We start from the raw sequence: 18701 nt of genomic DNA on the forward strand, positions 1-18701 counted from the left end.
TATTTATTTGTGCTTATAGAACTGGGGTACAGGCCAGAGGCTCAGGGGCGGTGAGAGGCTTCACCAGAGACAGAGTGGGGAGCAGAAAAGGCAGATCGACGAAGTACATTGCTGAGGGGAGCAGCAGGCAGGTCAGCAGAGGTCTGCCGCGCCATGTGGTCACCTCCGGGGGCAGGCGGGAATTGAACTCATGCGGAAGTGGTTTTAGCTTCTTAGTGCTATGCTTTAACCCGCTGTACCACCAGGGAGGGCCAGGATTTAGTTTTAAAGAAGGAATAAAATCCAAACATAAGCCCCACAAAAATCTGAGCAACTGTGAAGTAGCTCTTCACTAAACCTAGGTTACTTTCTAATGAGCACACTTCAAAGTACATGCTGAGTTAATGAAAAATTAGTTCTAACCCATTAAAAATGCATTCGATGAAAATAAATTAATATTCTCAAGTATTACATTATAAATTGAGCAGAAATTATATCGGGTGTGCTTTCTGAAAGAGAAGCAGTCGGTGAAAGAATGGAGATTAGTAGTTGGCTTTCTGACATCTTGGATCCTGAATCATAATTTTCGGCTGAAATACTTGTGCAGAGGCCAGAATGCTCCCTGTGGGAAGGAAGTCTCTGTGGATGTCAGAGACCAACAGAGGCTTTTGCCTGTATTTGAGCAGGCTCACAGCGCCACTCAGTAGGAATCAACCTGGTACATTCCAAGAATAAACCTTCCAGTTGAACAAGTGCTTTACTGGACAAGCGTCACAGCACCTGAAAAACTACAGCTAAGTACAACACTGCAATATATTACCCTTTTACCCATTAAAAATATATCCAAATGAGGGGCCCTCCCTGGTGGCGCAGTGGGTTAAAGCACAGCACTGAGAATCTAAAGCCGCTTCCGCATGAGTTCGATTCCCGCCTGCCCCGGAGGTGACCACATGGCGTGGCAGACCTCTCCTGACCCTCCCGCTGCTCCCCTCAGCAGTGTACTTCGTTGATCTGCCTGTTCTGCTCCCCACTCTGTCTCTGGTGAATCCTCTCACCCTCTGCATCTCTGGCCTGTACCCCAGTTCTGTATGAATAAAATAAAAAAATATATATATCCAAATGGTCACATTGCCATGCACAGCATTGCACATGTAGGTAACACGCATCCTCCTCACACGCATGCCTGGGTTCCGGCCTTGCCAGTCTCGGGCGTCTTGGATGTCTTCCTTTGAAAATTCTGCTTTGAGCTGACCGGGTTTCAGGGTGTTGTCATCTTCTGAATGATCCAGACTGAGCTTTATCACTTGCAGGTAGGATGCAGGAATACCTCAAAGATATTAATATTTGCGGGAAAAAAGAATATTCTGAGGTGTAGTTGATGGGGAGAGAGGCAACAGGGCAGCGCGTAGTGAGTGAATTTCCACTGGACCTTCCTGTTTGAGGGTCAACAGTGCGAGACGGCCTTCCCATAGTAGTTCAAGATGACAGTGGAGGTGTTAGCTTAATAATTTCATTTGCCAAATGCACCAATGTCTAAAAGGGGCCTCTGGCTTTGGAGAAGTCGCTCTTGCTTATTTACTCTTAGGGCCCCGTTTACTCCTCTCTCCAATCATCCGCCACACACTTGAGGCTCTTGTATGTACGTGTACCAGCTGTGTAGAAATAAATGCACGTGATGCCTGCACCCGGGACACTGTATGTTTTCTGTCTCCTGGGTCATTCTGGTCTTATCGGTCTGAGATGGGCTTGGTGGGTGGGCGGAAGGTCCCCCGTGCCTCAGGAAATTGCCTGGTGCACCACCTATGAGTAAAAGATACACAGAGAGAAATAGACATTAGAGCTAGGAATTAATGAGTATTAAAGCTGGAATGATACTACACGAGCAGCACATAATTCCAGTGTGTTTTCCTCGTTGCTATCTGGAAGCCAGAAACGAGAGAGCCGGCAACATAGGCTTGGGCCTTTGAGCCCAAGTTCTGCAGCTCCGCGTCAGCAGCAAGATGTTAAAATGGCATCAGCCCTCGGATGAGCTTGCTGTTAGATTTAGTGAGCATCAGATGACATTAATGAAACCAAAATTGCTAGAGAGATAAAACATGTTTATTGCCTGAGTGGTGCTGCGGGCAGCAAGTCAGCAGTGCTTGGCGGTTCACGCCAGGTCACGGCTCAGCAGAAATGTCTGCAGCACCAGCGCCACGGAGGGTGAGCCGCACGCTGCCCCAGAGCCGGGCGCTGTGTGGGGGCGGGAGGAATCCTGCAAAACGTCCGGCCTCACTGCTTCCTGGGTCTGTGTCTCCGCAGCTCCGTGCACCTGGAGGAGGCTGGCATCCTGCGGGCTGGCCCTGGAGGGCCGGATCAGCAGTGGCCGACGGTCTCCAGTGCGACACCAGGTAAGGTGTTCTGCCATCCTGCTTGGGTTCTGCACTGCAATCCAATGGCCTGTTTTCCTAAGACCAGTAATACCAATGACACTCTGTTCTTTCCTCTTCTGAATGCCACTGACTTCCTCACGTGATTTTCTACTTAATGTCCTTCAAGGGTTGATAAGCTCATGCATGGGTGTGTGGAAAGTTGTCATCACAATTAACCAGGTACCTTTCAGATGCTCAGTCTGTAGCCTCGTGGGCTGAGATGACACTGTAGGCAAAGACCTTTGGGTTGAAGACAATGGAGACAGCTATTCAAGTACTGAGCAAAATGGAGATTGATAGAAAAAAACAAAGGTTTCTCGTGGAAGTGTCAGTTATCGGTCTTTTTGACTTCAAGTCTGAGTCAGAGCTGGTTCTTTCTGAGCAGCCACGTGGTTCAGACTCACTGTTAGTCCAACACACACACCTTGGGGTTCCTGGCTCAGGGGATCAGTGAGGTCCAAGCCCCAATCTAAACTTTGGGAACAGAGACTAACAAGCTGGATCGAGAACTCACTGGTGCATAAACATTGGATAATTGTTTTAAATTCCCTCAATTCCATATTCTTTGTTTTTACATAGAAGAACTGGGGACAGGCCAAAGGTGTGGAGACTGGGGGGGCGGTGAGAGGATTCACCAGAGACAGAGTGGGGAGCACAACAGGTGGGTGGACCGAAGTACACTGTTGAGGGGAGCAGCAGGTGGTCAGGAGAGGTCTGACCCCTCTGTGGGTCAGCAGGGGAGTCACCTCAGGCCTTCACAGCGATAGTGCTGACACTTAATCCCAAGGCCACCATGGAGGCCCCCAGTTTTATATTTTTGCCCAGATGCCAAAGCAGGGTCATATGATGAAGATAAGGCTCTGGGGCTCATCCTGGAGCGGTTTTCAGAAAGAAAGGGCGGGCGATGAGCTCCACAGTGACTGCAGGTGGTGCCTGCCGCGGCCTCTACATCACGTGATGATAGGTAATAATTACTGGGCCATGACGTACCCAGACACTGTGCTAAGTACATTGCATGTGTTACCTCATTTATTCCTCACGACAGTATATCAAGAGATTTATTTTATCTATTTTTACATATGAGGAACTGGAGGCAGAGAGGTTAAGAAACATCCCCAAGGTCAAGGAGTTAATCAGTGGCAGGGTAAATGTAAAGCATGTGTGTCTAGCTTCAAGTCCAAGTGCATCTAGCACTTAAATTTATAGCATGGCCAATTTGCAAGAACACATCCAAATTCAGATACACACATACATAGATAACAGATGACATCAGTGTGTGTGTAAAAGTTCTTTCCAAAAATAATGAGGTGCCTTTCAAATGCTTCGGCTACCCTAGCAACATGTGCCCGTTTTTGCTGGCAACTCTAAGGGCTTTCATTGATTCTAATCAGCCAGCATTTGCTATTTATGAATGTTGCTTAATTCAAGTAAAAGTCACATTTGTTGAGGGGAAAAGGCCCACATAAAGCAATTCATTAGAGAGCGAATATTGCCAGATGGCAACGGGAGGGCTATACAGTAGTTCATTGACAAATCCACAACCCCAGTGCCAGCGCTGGAGTGAAGAAGTGATGGAGGAGGAAAGGCCTGGACTGCCCAGGACTGCGGGTGGGGCGTCTGAAAAGGTGACCACACTCCCAAAGCTGTGCCCTGGAGCCCGACTTCCTTTCAAGGGTGTTCTTGTTCTCCTAGAGGCCTGTAGCTCCATGTGCTGAGTCAAGAATGAACTCTGAGTAATTCTTTCTTTCACTGATGCTGGTGGTGCATGTCCCTAGGCAGATGTTAGGCAGAACTGTCTGCGATTATGTCGCCTGTCTCCAGCCCAGCTGTCTCCTTCGGATTCAGGTCATCAGTCAGAGGCCATCTTCTTGACGTGGATGGGGAAGGAGTCCCCCTCAGCCTCTCCCAGGGGGGTATCGTTCCCGCCCAGGGCTGTGTCTGGCTGCTGGTCATGACCCCTAGTCCTTTGGGGTGAGCCAGGTGGTCCCGGGGTTGACCTTGCCGTACTTTTACCACGCCAATGGTAGGAAGTTAAAGAGATCCCCTCTGCCCCTGCTTTGTCCCTTTGGCAGTCTTGGGGTTTAGGCCTCAGAGTATGTTCTGTACTTTGTAGAGGGAATAGGGTATAAAGATTAAGATGATGACTGCATGGAGTCAGTTGGTTTCTAATCCCAAACTTCCTTGCCTGGTTAGCACAAGCAAATTGTTTAAATGCATGTTTTCCTTCTTTCTTTCTTTTTTCTTTTTAAAGATTTATTTATGCATACAGAACTGGGGTATAGGCCAGAGGTACAGGGGCAGTGAGAGGATTCACTAGAGACAGAGTGGGGAGCAGAACAGACAGATCGTTGAAGCACACTGCTGAGGGGAGCAGCAGGCGGGTTAGGAGAGGTCTGCCACACCATATAGGTCACCTCTGAGGCAGGCAGGGACCGAACTCATGCTGAAGTGGCTTTAGCTCCTTAGTGCTGTGCTTTATTCCGCTGCGCCACCAGGGAGGGCCCTCTTTCTTTCTTTTTAAAAAAGATTATTTATGCATACAAGAACTGGGGTACAGGCCAGAGGTTTGGGGGGGGTGATGAGAGGATTCACCAGAGAAAGAGTGGGGAGCAGAACAGGTGCATCCCCTGAAACACACTGATGAGGGGAGCAGTGGGTAGGACAGGAGGGTTCTGCCACTCCGTGTGGGCCAGCTCCCTGGCTGAGGATTGAACTCACGCTGCAGTGGCTGCAAATAGCTTCATAGTGCTGAGACTTAAGCGCTTGAGCCATCAGGAAGGACCCTAAATTCGTGTTTTCTGAATGGCTAACTCTGAATTGGGTATAGTGATGATAAGGCCTAGATGGCTAAGTTGCCATGAAAACTAAGGAAGAAAGAGCTGAACTTCGGCTTGACATACGGGATTAATAAGTCTAGTTTTACTCTTTGTTTGTGGGACACTTGGGTGTGATCTTAACACATCTTCAACTGATGATCTGGAGCTCAGAATTCAGTGGCTCCCTATTCTAGGCCTGGGTTGAGACACTTTGAAGTTGTGCAGATGAGCCTGGCAAGCTCATGGTCCGGTCAGGTCAGCTGTCCTCCTGAGGGGATGGGATGGAGAAGATTTATTCATTCTCCGTAAAGAAAAGGAAAATGTATCCCCAAACAACCCAGTCCCAACAGAGTCTGCCTTCACTGATGCTTTCGCCCTGAGGACTCCCTGATGAAGGTTCAGGTGCTTCCAGAAGGCCCCTCCTATCTCTTCACACCTGAGTCCCTCCCACCACTGGCTCCTCAGACCAACACTGCCTGAGAGGTGGCAGGTAGGGGCCGACTGAGCCTCTCTCCCACATGTTCCTTGCGTGCATGTTTTTCCTCCGTGGAGAAATCCTTTGGCTTTTCCACCACGCTGTTCATTCATTTTCACCAAAGCATAGGATAAGAAGCCATGTTCTGAAGGGATTGATGGGGACGATACAGCGGACACTTCCACCACAAATAAGTCAGTCACTGTCGATTCATACTGATCACTGGGCTCTTTGTCCAGCTCTGTCCAGCTTCCCCGTGAGAGCAAATCCAAAGCAGGGGGCCTTAGCAGCTTCAGGTAAGACTGGGCATTGAAAGAAAATGAGCTGACCAGGGAGTGTGGCACAGCCACAGCTGCTGGTTGGGGTGTGTGTGCAGGCACGAAGAACCAATCCCTCGTGTGGTGACGCTGAAGTTTTCTGTGCAAATGCACTGGAGAGGTTTTAATGAGTGCCCCCCTGTAACCATTTCCTAGAGGGAACCCCAAGAGGTACTACAGGCTGCCTGCCTTCCAAGGGATTGGCCTGGCTTCAGGGTACCAGTCTACTGTCTTGTACTGGTTTTTCCAGGTTCCTCTTTTGACCATTCATGGGACGTCAGGACTTACCTAAGGTGACACCAGTTATTTTTGGAGTGACAGCTACTCACTCTTTTCCAAAGAGCTCTGGGGATTCCAAAACACACAACCTTGCCAAAAGTAAGGTTGTAAGTTGTCATGCAGGACCCCAGAGGAGCCCAGACTAAAGGTGAAAGATCAGTTAGGTGAGGCACCCACAGCTGTGAGACGGGCTGAGAGGCTTCCTGTAGAGTCCAGGCTGTGGTTCTCAGAGTACAGCTCCCCAGAGCAGCATGCCAACAGTACCTGCCAAATTGGAAATTCTCAACTTGGGGTTTTAACAAACTCCCCCAAGAGTCCCTGTTGTACCCTGAAGTTTAACAACTGGTCTAGAGTGGACAGTGAACATTCCTGAGATCTATTGTCATTAATGGCTCAAAAACCGTGTTGGGCAGGCCGTAGCTTCACATCTCATCTCTGGTCTTGCAAGAAGCAGGTGGCCTCACTGCTCAGCGGCCTTGATGGCCTGCAACCTCAGGAGGGGGCAGATCACCCCTCCCCCGAATTCAGGCTCTTCCATGCTGTAGTTCCACGTCCTAGGGACGTAGCTTACCTTTTCACACTACCCATTTCTTTCTCTATAAACTGGAGGTAATAGTAGCTTCTTCCTTCCAGAGCTGTAGCAAGAATTAATGGAGATATTCCACACCTCACGGGGTGTGAGAACAGTGTTTAGTAAAGGGGAACAGCTATGATTTTTTTTTTCAAGGTATGAATTTATTCTTCAGCTTCAGAATGTAGGTCTGAGCTGTTCTGCGTAGTCTCTGTGGGAGCCTCTACCACAGGGAGGCTGTGTGAAGTGCTGTCTTTCTGTGTCCCTGGGGCTTGCTTCTGCCCTGGGTCACCACGCCTCCTCACTCCTGAAAACAGACTCCGTTCGCATGGCCTGGTTTTACAGAGGGATTCACGGTCATATCTGTGTTGGGATTTCTTGCCTCTGACAAAATCAAATCCCTGTGGAGGGTCAGATCTCTGTTCTTCCCAGAGAGGGCCCAGGCCTTGAGTGCTTGAGCTGCACTTAGGAGCAGTGGCTGGTGAATTTTTCCACTGTGTCAGTGAGTGTGGCCTCGGGCCTTGCGGAGAATGTAGAAAGCTTGCTGCTCCACTGACCTGCTTGCCCTGCACTGCTGCTGTCACCATGGCGATGGCAGCCCTGGAGGGTGGCATAGCCTTCCCAGGCTGAACGGTGAAATTGGGGGTGTCTGTGAGGGGCCAGCAACCTGTGTTCCCCCCTACCATCTCAGCCCAGGTGGGCTTAGCCATCTGGTTGGGGATAAGCGTCCTCGCCTGATGTGCTGGTACTTTCTGGGCATGTGTAACTCATCATGTCTGTTGGGCTTCTCTATGGGGTACATTCTGGACTGACCTGGATCGAGGAACGGTATTCCACTGCGGAGACTCCATGAAGCGCTGATGGCTCCAGCCATTAGTGGCTCTTTGCTTTCCTCCTTGGCAGAATGCTCTGCATCTTCTATTTTTTTTTTTTTAAAGATTTATTTATTTGTGCTTACAGAACTGGGATACAGGCCAGAGGTGCAGGGGCGGTGAGAGGATTCACCAGAGACAGAGTGAGGAGCAGAACAGTCAGATCAACGAAGTACACTGCAGAGGGGAGCAGCGGGCGGGTCAGGAGAGGTCTGCCATGCCATGTGGTCACCTCCGGGGCAGGCGGGAATCGAACTCATGCGGAAGTGGCTTAAGCTTCTTAGTGCAGTGCTTTAACCCGCTGCGCCACCAGGGAGGGCCTGCATCTTCTATTTTTAACAGTCATGAAAGTTTTTAATCAGCCCAGGGCTGGTGGACTTGGGAAGAACACAGTCAGGGCTGGGGCCTGATTCGTAGCAGAAGAATTTCTTCCCCAATATGGCCCCAAACAGAGAACCTGAAAACCCCACCTGCTCACACTCTCGCATCAGCCCGGCCAGCACAGCGGTCGTCTCGTGTGGTAAGGAGAGCAGGGCGGCAGGGCCTGGCTGCGGTCTCCTGCAGGGTCAGGAAACAGAGACTTGGGGCTCAAGAGCGCCTCTCCTGTCCCCACAGACCCCTTGGTGTGCGGCTGAGCAACAGTCTGGGTGCTGAGCACTGGACCACGAGACTCCACTTCTGATTATGTCTTAGGGGACGATCGGCTTTATTCCTTTGTCCTGGCTGCCTGGGACAGGAGGCTTTCTCCACGTGTCATCTGGCGTGGCTGCGTCTTTAAGCCCCTCATGGAAAGGGGGTTCAGGTTTCCACTCAGGAAACACTGCCGTCACTGAGGACCAAGGGAAGGGAGTCAGCAGCTCTGCTACTGGACTTGGCTCAGCCGTGACCCGCTCCCTGTGTGACTGAGAGCCTGGGGGTTGGGGGGGGGGGGTTGAGCAGACGTCTGCGCGCATCCTTTGGGAAAGGCCTCTGCTAAGGCTTGGAGCCCCTTGTCGTTCTGCTAAGCAGGCGCTGCCCTCTCCCCTCTGGCCCTGGGAACTAGGTGAAGGCTTGCGCCCAGCCTCAGCAGGGCAAACATTCTCAGACAGGCTCAGTGGCAAACATTCTCAGACAGGCTCAATGGCAAACATTCTCAGACAGGCTCAGCCCCGATTCCAAAAGAACTCCAAGAGTTCAGTTTTGCAAAGGCCGCACCTTGCAGTCAAGAAGGTCACTGGCGAAGCTGGAGCAACAAGATCAGGTCAAGCCTTGGGGCCCTCTCCGGGAGGGTTGTAGAGCTGAGTGCCAGGAGGCCTGGAGCAGTGTCCGCTGCTGTCTGGCACTTCTTATGAACTATTAGAACAGGATGGAGGGCAAGATGGACGCTGATGCGGTCAGCTCAGCAGCCCTGCCTGGAGCAGCCTGTCCTGGAGGGAGTGGGCTGGGCGAAGGGTGGGAGCAGAAGGTCCCAGTCCCAAGGGTGACACCACCCAAGGAAGTAAAGGAAACAGGGGTGTTTGTGGTGGTAGTAAAACCGGAAGTTGAGAGCTAGGTAGAAGGACTCAAAGTCTCTCAAGGGGTTAGTGGGGGACAGTAGCTTTTAGAAACCCAGTGTCCCTCGACTACTGAGTCCCAAACAGGGCCTCCAGGTTATATCTATCTACCATTTAATGTAAACTACCAGAGAAACTTAAAAGTTAGATAATGTCTTTATAAAGTCCGAACCAATGTCGCGGATGGCCCGGAAGCCAGCTTCGGCTGATTCCACGGCCCGCACCTGTGTCCTGAGCTGCTGCTCATGAGCATTGTGAGCAGTAAGGTGACACCCCAAGTCTTCTCTCCCATCTTTTTTGACCCTAGATCATAAACATTGCTTACCCAAGTCACATCTGTGCTCATATCACCTTGGGGTCCCTGAACTAAGCAAAGCCAGAAAGAACCTCAGCCAGTGTGAGTGACTGACTGCTGGATGTGCCCCGAGCTGTGAGTCAGGGAGTTTAGAGGGGATCAGAGCAGGGCTAGCCACCACTCCTCGGCACGTTTCCCCCTGCCCCTCCACACCGGCAGCCCTCGGCCTGGCTGTGCATTTATGGGAAGTCTTGGAGTCCAGTAGCCTGTCAGCCAGGAAGTGTGGGTGACGTGGGGGCCTTTGGGTTGAAGTTTGCAAAGTCTTTAAAGCCAGTGCTGTTGTCCTCCAAGTTAGCAGGAGCAGCCTTTTTGAACAAGAGAAGGAAGACTTACATAATAACAGCTGCGATCTGAGAGCTGTGCTGTGGAGAGCTTCTACACGCGTCACATGCTGAAACGAGAGGGAAGGACGTTCCTCTTCCTGTGTGCAGAGAAGGAAATTGAGGCTCAGAAGGGTGAAGGGGCTTCCTCACATCCAGACAGCTAAGGCTTTTGCGCTCTGATAGTCTCAGCATCAAGTATGGTGTGTAGTACACAGTGGTGCTTAATAAATGTTGGCGTAATTCATGAGCGGTTGACAGTGGCCAGGGCAGTTTCAGAGCCCACATCAGCTCAGCCCTGTGCACCTGCTGTACTTTGCCAGGTAGGTGGGGGCCGGGAGTGGCCTGGTCACTGTGCTCCAGGCTGACTGGAGGTGCCTGTATTCGTCTCTGTGGCGACTGGTGTCGTGAGTTACCACAACCTGTGTAGCCTACAAACAACACAAATTTATTATCTTACACTTTGGAGGGCCAAAAGCCCAAAGTGCGATCTTGTCACAATATAACAGACTTATTTTCCCTCTGTTTTCATTCACACCTTCCTCATTTCCCCTGAGTCTTCACTGGCTGCCTATTGATGTCCACATTTCTACCATCTACCTGCTCATGACGTTTAGGCGTTCCCTGGCCACGCATGTTTTCCATGCCAGGTCCCTCACTTCTTGCTGAGGCTTCTTCATCAGAGTCACTAATGTCGTCTTTCTAACAGGTAACCTACGTTTCTAAAACAGGTAAAGGTGACCAAGGCACTTTCTCTCATTTAACTTTCTTACAGACATCTTCCACACCTTGCTCACCGCCCAATTCCCAAGCCCCTTCTACCTGTTCAGTTATTTGTAACAGCACCCGTGCTCCCAGTAGGGGTGGCCGTCATAATAACCACTGTCCCGATGGTGTAGGCCAGCACCTATTATCTGATATTCCTGGGAACCCAGTGCAGAGTGGGTTTCAGTGGGCTAACTCCGGAGTCTGCAGCGCTGCCTTCCTCTGTAGGTCTTCGGGAGTCTGCTTCCTTGCTTTATGAGCTGCCTTTCTGGGCTCCAGGCTCCTTCCCGTCTTCAAAGCCTGCAGCAGAATCTCTAAAGCCTCTGGCTCTCTTGCCCCCTCTCCCCGAGAAGGACCCCTGTGCTTACATGGACAATCAGGATAACCACTCCTTCCCCAGTCCTTGGCCCAGTCATCACCATGAAATCTCATGTCATGTTTTGTAGATGCCAAGAAACAGAGCGCATCACTTTTGCTACTTGGCTACCACCTTATTTCTCTACCACAGGGTTTTTCATGTTCAGGTGAGGGGTGTGCGTCGTGTACATTTCTGTAGAGGGGGAAGGTAAACCAAGGGGCATGTTAGGAAACATGAAGGGAGTTGTCAGAGTGGGCTACACTGAATCGTCAGAATGGTGGTGTGGCCTCACTAACGACCCCCTTTCCCTCCACATCCTTACTGTTATTACACACAAGAAGCCACCTGAGGGATCCAGGTCAGGTTCAGGCTTATTATTGGCAAACATGGTGCAGTTTATGACTAGTCATCCAGATGAGCAAAATGATTGGAACAGGGTGGACCCAGGAAAAGGGGGGTTCCAAGTTCCCTGCCCCACCCAGAAGGAGGGTGGAACTGAGCATGAACAGAGGAATCTGGAGAGGAGACTGAAGAGGCTGGAAGCAGGATGGAGCCAGTAGGAGAGCTGAGGGGCCTGAGGAGTGGAGCAGAGACATATGAAGAAGCTGTGCTTACTTCTTGGTCCTGGACTGGCTGAGACAGATGTGGGCGAGAGACCTGTGGGGATTTTCACTATGGCAGTTTTGTTTTTTTTTTAAAGATTGATTTATTTATGCTTACAGAACTGGGGTACAGGCCAGAGGTACAGGATTTACCAGAGACAGAGTGGGGAGCAGAAAAGGCAGATCTACTGAAACACACTGCTGAGGGGAGCAGCGGGAGGTCAGGAGAGGTCTGCTGCGCCATGTGGGCTTGCTCCCTGTGGGGATGGAACTCGTGCTGTGGTGGCTTCGGAGAGCTTTGTAGTGTGGTCCTTTAACCCCTGGTACCACCAGGGAAAGCCCCACTATGGCAGTTTGTATTTTGATTTTGCTCTTTATCTCCTAGACTTGTCTTGCCATTTTTGACCCTTTTCTATGGGTCCTGGCCAGAAGGTGCTTTAGGCTTGTGGCAGGCTTTTGGACTGTGCTTTGGGCAAATGCCTTTTGGGTGGACTTTGGTAACTTCGGATGTTTGATTTAGAAACTATATTCTTTGTCTTTTCTGTGTTGCACATTCATTGTGTTAAAGTGCCTTTCCATTAAAGATCTTACATGTTTTGTCTTGACAGGCAGATGGCAGCACCTATTTAGAGCAGCAGGTTTGGGGGTTCAGTGCTGCCTGTCTCCCTGCACTGTAACAGTATGTCTCTCAGGTATTTGGTCTTTCTCTAGGGTTCCTGGCTTACGGTTCCTAAAACCTTTGGAATGTCCTAAGGAGAAGAGCTATCAAGGTGTCTTTTGTCATGTTAATGAAATGACTTTTGAGAAGCTCCTAAGCCAGGGCTGGGTGCCAGTGAGCCAACCCAGTGAGCCGGGTGAAGCTCTCAGTCTCCTCCCACAGTCTCAAGGGTATTAGGCCAGTCCAGGGGCGGCAGAAGCAGCAGCGCTGGAGGCCAGAAGGGCCCCCGACCCTGCGGCCTGCTGGTAATATCCCGGAAGAGGCAGGTGTCATGACAACAGAGTCCTGCCTTCCTGGCTGTGCAGACTGGGGGCTGCCTGGGCCTTGACTTTGTGGTTGGTGCATTCCAGCTTTGGCTGTTCTGAGCTGGGAGCCTCCCTCCCCCTACAGCTCCTGGGTATACATTTCCCCCTGCACTCTGGCGGTGCAGCCCTTCCTCCTTGGAGTCCCATCGGCAACTGGCCCCAATAAACCTCCCTTCTCTAAGCCCGCTTGTGTGGGCTCCTTTTGGCAACAGGTTACAATGGGGAGAGAGGCCTGGAGGAGCTGCCCCAGTCCCTCAGTCCTCCACAGCGAAGCCTCCCTGGAAACCCACAGGGCAGGGCTTGGAGAAGTCAGTGAACACAGCGGGTGGGGAGAAAGGCCTGCCTGCCTTTCTGGGGCCCCTGCGCCCAGGTGTCTCCTTCCTCTGCCTGTTTCTGGGTTACATCCTTTTGGAGAGGGCTGGATAAACTGATCTAGTGAGTGAAATGTGTCTCTGGGTTCTGTGAGTCACTCTAGCAAATTCATTGAACCGGAAGAGATGGTCACAGGGACCTCTGGTTTACAGCAGGCTGGTGAGAAGCACAGGTAACAGCTTGGACTTGTGATTGGTGTCTGAAGTCCAAAGTTGGGGGGCAGGGTGGTCATTGGAACCTCCATCCTGTAGCCCCATATCAGAAGCTCAGGTAACAGGCTGGGTCTGCCTCTGAAGGGGGTTGGCAGCTCATGCAGCTGAACTCTAACCCGCAAACCCTGGGGTGTGAATCTTGTGGCAGACAGTGTCAAATACAGAGGAACTTTAGGACCCCCACCTGGTGTCCCAAGAATTGCTTGAGGCCCACCCACTTCCCATTACACACTGGGTCCAGGAACTCAAGAGTTGGTCTGGAGAACAGGACAGGGCCTCCAGCCTCTTTGCTGCGGGAATCCCAAGACCTCAGCCTAGGGGAAGGGGACACTCCTGGTTTGATGAGCAGAGGAAGATTTGGGAGCAGCAGATGGACAGCTGGCGTCACTGGCCGGCCAGGTCTAAGATGGGGCTGTGGTCGCCTCTTCCTTCTCTGAAATGGAAGGAGCCGGAACTGTGGTGAGCGCTCCGGCCCAGCACATTCCCTCAGAGGCTGGAGTCTGGCGTGAGTGGTCCAGCGTGAGCAGAGGGGGGCAAAGGACTGCAGAGCCACTGTGCTCGTGTTCTCCTAATAAGGCCAACAGGCATAGTTCTGGCCCAGGCCTCAGTGTTTTCCCAAGAGTAGGTGAGCAACTAGGGGTGCACGGCACTGGGGGCCACCCCAGGCTACAGGACCCTGTAGGAGAAGAGCCGCCACTCTCAGGGTGGGGCCGGGAGCTGGGGCGGGTGCCGCCTGTCTTGTGTGGGTCTGGCATCGGGTCAGGTGAACGCACATTAATGTTTGTAACCAGAATTTCCTGAAGAACGTGCAGAGCCTAAGTGGGGTGGGGGTGGGGGAGAGGCAGGGAGCTTGTGGACACCTGTGCTCACACCAGTGGCCTCCTCGAGACCTAACAAGCTGGACATGTAAAACCTTGGCCACCCTAGCAGGGCAGGTTAGAAATAAGCCCCCCCCCGCCCCCACCCGGCCTCCGACCATGAGACCCACGCAGGTCTTTCCTGGGCACCAGCAGCCGCTTGGGGTCCTTGTGCCATCAGGTGTCCCTCGCCTGGTCCCTGTCAGCAGCCAGCGGGCATGCCACACACGTTCCTGTATTGGACCTAATAGAAATCATCTCTAAATATTTGTCTGGGGATTCTTTAGAGAGGATGAGCGCTTCAGTAGCTCTTCCTAAATCTAGGGATTTAGAGCTGTAAATTGGCTTCTTTGGTCTGTTCTCGCTGGGGGTTACCACCCCGCCTCCAGGATACTAGCTTTCTAAGTGGGGCAACTTGGAGAGCACTTGGAAAGCCACTTCGCAGGCTGGGCCCTGGGGCTCCATCATTAGCAGAGCTAGGCACCTGCTTTTAGAACCATCATTCATCCGCATCCCCTCCTCCCAATCTCCCCCACCCCCTCCACACATGCACAAGAAACCGAAGTGCTGAAGTACCTGTGCAGGATACTTGGCTTCAGGGTGGAATGTGGCTGGAAGCTTCTGTGTAAACATTTGTGGATGACCTACATAAGGCCAGTCTCTATTCTAGACGATGCACACAGTCCTGTGTTTATGATATGGTGGGGGTACTGGAGACAGAATGAGGGGCATCCTGGGATCCCCATTATATGGGTTCTACCATCTACTGCATAAAGACAAACATACTCTTTGTGCATAAAACCTTCAACAGAAAAGAGCTTTACTTGCAGCTAGTGTGCAACAGCAAGAAAGAAGGATCACAGTTAACAAGTCCAAGCACCTTCTGGTGGGGAACCAAGGAAAGGGGCAGAAAGGGCCAGATGAGTCTGGAAGAAAAACAGCATAATGAAAACCCAAGTCAAGACACAGGCTGCCATTGTCAGCCTCCCCACGGGTCTCACCCACGTCTCTGTCTCTTCCAAGTGTCTCCTTCCAAGTCCCCCAAGGCCCTGGTGCGAGCCCCAGGCTGAGACGCAGGTGTGGCTGCTGCTTCACGTATCTCTGGTCTACACGTGCCTCCTCCGAGTCCTTCTCCCAGTCTCCTTTAACCTCTTGATGCTCAGCTCCACCTTCCTGGGGTGCAGCAGGGAGCCTGGGTCACCTCTCCTGTGAGGGCCTCCCTGTTGTTCTCATAGGGAATAGTATGTGCAAAAAATAACAGGAGGCCCTCCCTAGGGGCGCAAGGGGTTAGGTCTCAGCACTGTGATGCTATAGGCAGCCACTGAAGAGCATGAGTTTGGTCCCCAGGGCAGAGCAGACCTCTCCTAGCCCGCCTGCTGCTCCCCTCAGCAGCGTATTACATCTGTTCTGCTCCCCACTGTGTCACTGGTGAACCCTCTCCCACACCTGCCCCCAACCTCTGGCTTATACCCCAGTTCTTATATGTATAAATAAATAAAATAAATCTTAAAAGAAAAAATATGAGAAAAGCGGACCCTGAGTGGACAGAAGGTGTGGATGATGGACAGCGGTCACGTGGAGATGCAGGACTACCCGGAAGTTGGATCAGAAAGGCAGCCTGGAGTCCGATGTCATAGGGCCTTTGCGAATCCTGCTCAAAAACTTAAAGTTTCACATGTTGGCAGTGGAGAGCCAGGGGGCTCGACCTGTTCTTCAGAATGGAGACTCTTGAGCCCCATGGCCCTATGGCCCCATGGTTCGGTCTTCAGAAATCAACCTCGGGGCTCTTGAGCCCCATAGCCCCAACCTCGGGGTCAAGATGAGCTAATGAACTATGTACTTCGTGTCTTTCTTTACAAAAATCAAGGATTAGAAACCGAGCACCGAAATGGGATAAACACATGCCCAGGGAGTGGCTCAAGAAAGCGTCATTGATTAGATGGCATCCTCCCGGCTTTCAGCACAAGCCCTGGCACACAGCACAGTTCACAGTGTTCCTGCCAGAGGCCGTGGAGATCGCAGAAGTGCAGAGAGCGGGAGGGCGTGGAGGTGAACAGGGCTACTACCGCGCTCCTCATCCACCCACCACCCTTCCCTGACAGCACCTCCATTTTCCACCCCGGGTGCAGGGACATCACTGCTTGTCTAGAAATGGTTGCTGGAGGCTGAGAAGTGACAGTGATGGAAGCCTGGGATGGCTGCCAAATTTTGAGAACACAGATTGTAACTAAGTGAAGGGGGGGAGGAGGGGAAGAGTTTGAAAACCCAGCAGAGCCAGAAGCAGTGTATTGTAGGGTGAAATGGCTCCATCTCACAGAGTTGGTGGTGGGGGTGGGGGTGGCAGCAGTATGGGGGGGAACCCTTGTCAAGTTGTGAGGAGCCTGCGGGGGGCTCTGGGACCCAGACCAGGCCAGGGGGCTTCATGGACCCTGCACTCAGCAGCCCTTCAGTTTCATCCCGTCCATCCTGATGCTCCTCACTCCTAGAGGGACTCGCACTTTCATTTTGTGCTGGGCCCTGCAAATTACAGACCTGGTCCAGGTTCCAGGCTACCTGGGAGTGACATTTTGTTCATGTTACCCTGCACATTTTAGGTAGTTTTTCTTTATAAGTTTTTAGTGAAATGATCCTGGTTTAGAACACTATGTAAATTTCACCTGCAGAGCACTGCACACTGCCAACAGTCTAGACTCCTTCCCCCTCGTTCCCGTTTCATTCCCTGCCCATCTGCTCTGGTAAGCGCCAGTCTGTCCTCTGTGCCTAAGAGTTGTTGCAAATGACAAGAGTTCATCTTTCCTTTTTTATGGATGAGTCATATTCCCTTGTGTATGCCCCACGATGTCTGTGGCCACTCCCATCTCAGTGGGTATTTAGGTTGGTCTGGTATCGCAGCTCCTGTGAATTCAGGGATGCGTGTGTCTTTTCAAAGTCGTGTTTCCAGATGAATACCCAGGAGTGGAATAACTGGGTCATAGGGTATTTCTAGTCTTAGCTTTTTGTGGAATCTCCATACTATTTTCAGTAGTGGCTGTAGCAGCTTAGGTTTTCCCTAACAGGGCAAGGGGTTCACGTTACCCCGCGCCCTCGCCAACGCTCGTTGTTTCTTGTCCTGATGTGCGCTGTCTCGCAGGTGCGTCGTAGATGACCTGTGGCTCTGATTTGTGTTTCTCCGATGCCGAATTTTTCATATTTTCCAACACTTTTTAATGACTTTGTTGCCGTTGAATTCTGTGAGTTCTTTTGGATATTAACCCTTGTCACATGTATGACACATTTGTTTCGATGGTTTCTTTCTCTCAACTGGTTTTTAAAGTTGCAGCTGACAAGCAAGTAGGGACTGGGCAGGTATCCTTTTTAGTCTACACAATTTAATTATAAAAAGATGAAAAGAAAACTTAAAAAAAATCAGTATCAAATTCAAATGAGTAGAGCCTCACTCCTTACCTCCATTCACATTCTCCAGAAATAACCCCGACCCATGGTTTAGTGCATGCACCCCAGAATTTTTAGAGGGGGAAAGTTTAAAGGACGGTATCATAAACTAATATGCTGTTACATCACTGATGTAAGTGTTGACCGTCACTGCATGAGAATACTGAAGTTCCCCTCAGCCTGACTCTCCTTCAAGGAGAAAACACTCTAACCGTTTTGTGTGCACTCTCTCCACCCTTTTTTTGATTAAGAAAATTAATTATTGGCCCTCCCTGGTGGCGCAGCGGGTTAAAGCACAGCACTGAGAAGCTAAAGCCACTTCCGCATGAGTTCGATCCCCGCCTGCCCCGGAGGTGACCACATGGCGTGGCAGACCTCTCCTGAGCCGCCCACTGCTCCCCTCAGCAATGTACTTCGTCGATCTGCCTGTTCTACTCCCCACTCTGTCTCTGGTGAAGCCTCTCACTGCCCCTGCACCTCTGGCCTGTACCCCAGTTCTGTATGCATAAATAAATAAATCTTTAAAAAAGAAAAGAAAATTAATTATTTTAGAGTAGTCTAGGTGCACAGCAAAGTTGAGGGGCAGAGTCCCTCACTTCCTTCTCCCAAGTCCACACAGAGTCCCCCACGGCCACCAGCCCCCACCAGAGCGGGGCATTGTTGTGACTGGACCCGATGCTGACACAAGCTGTCACCACGAATCCATAGTTACTCTGGGGCTCACTTTGCAAATATTTTACAGATAACATTATTTTTAAAGATTTATTGGGCCCTCCCCTGCTGGCACAGTGGGCTAAATTATAGCACTAAGAAGCTAGCCTGCTTTAGCACGAGTTCAATCACAGCCAGGGAGCTGACCCACATCGCGTGGCAGACCTCTCCTGACCCACCCGCTGCTCCCCTCAGAAGTGTACTTCATCAGTCTGCCTGTTCTGCTCCCCACTCTGTCTCTGGTGATTCCCTCACCGCCCCTGTGCCTCTAGCCTGTACCCCAGTTCTGCATGCATAAGTAAACAAATATTTTTAAAAATAAATACTTATTTATGTATGTAAGAGCTGGGGTATAGGCCAGAAACACAGGGAGGATTCACCAGAGATAGAGTGGGGAGCAGAACAGGTAGATGTACTGAAATATACTGCTGAGGGGAGCAGT

At 51.1% G+C, this 18701-nt stretch overlaps 1 protein-coding gene across 2 annotated transcripts in view; it reads left to right on the forward strand.

The window, feature by feature from the left end:
• The window catches only part of PCDHAC1 (protocadherin alpha subfamily C, 1), a 98930-nt gene that overhangs the window by 53765 nt on the left and 26464 nt on the right, over window positions 1-18701 (forward strand). For both annotated transcript variants that reach the window (XM_012727746.1, XM_012727747.1), the window contains exon 3: window positions 2281-2369. In XM_012727746.1, coding sequence (XP_012583200.1) covers window positions 2281-2369 — 89 coding nt within the window. The remainder of the gene's footprint in view (window positions 1-2280; window positions 2370-18701) is intronic.

This window comes from Condylura cristata, unplaced genomic scaffold, assembly GCF_000260355.1.
Source record: "Condylura cristata isolate star-nosed mole 26May11 unplaced genomic scaffold, ConCri1.0 scaffold00021, whole genome shotgun sequence".
NCBI classification, from domain to species: Eukaryota; Metazoa; Chordata; class Mammalia; order Eulipotyphla; family Talpidae; genus Condylura; species Condylura cristata.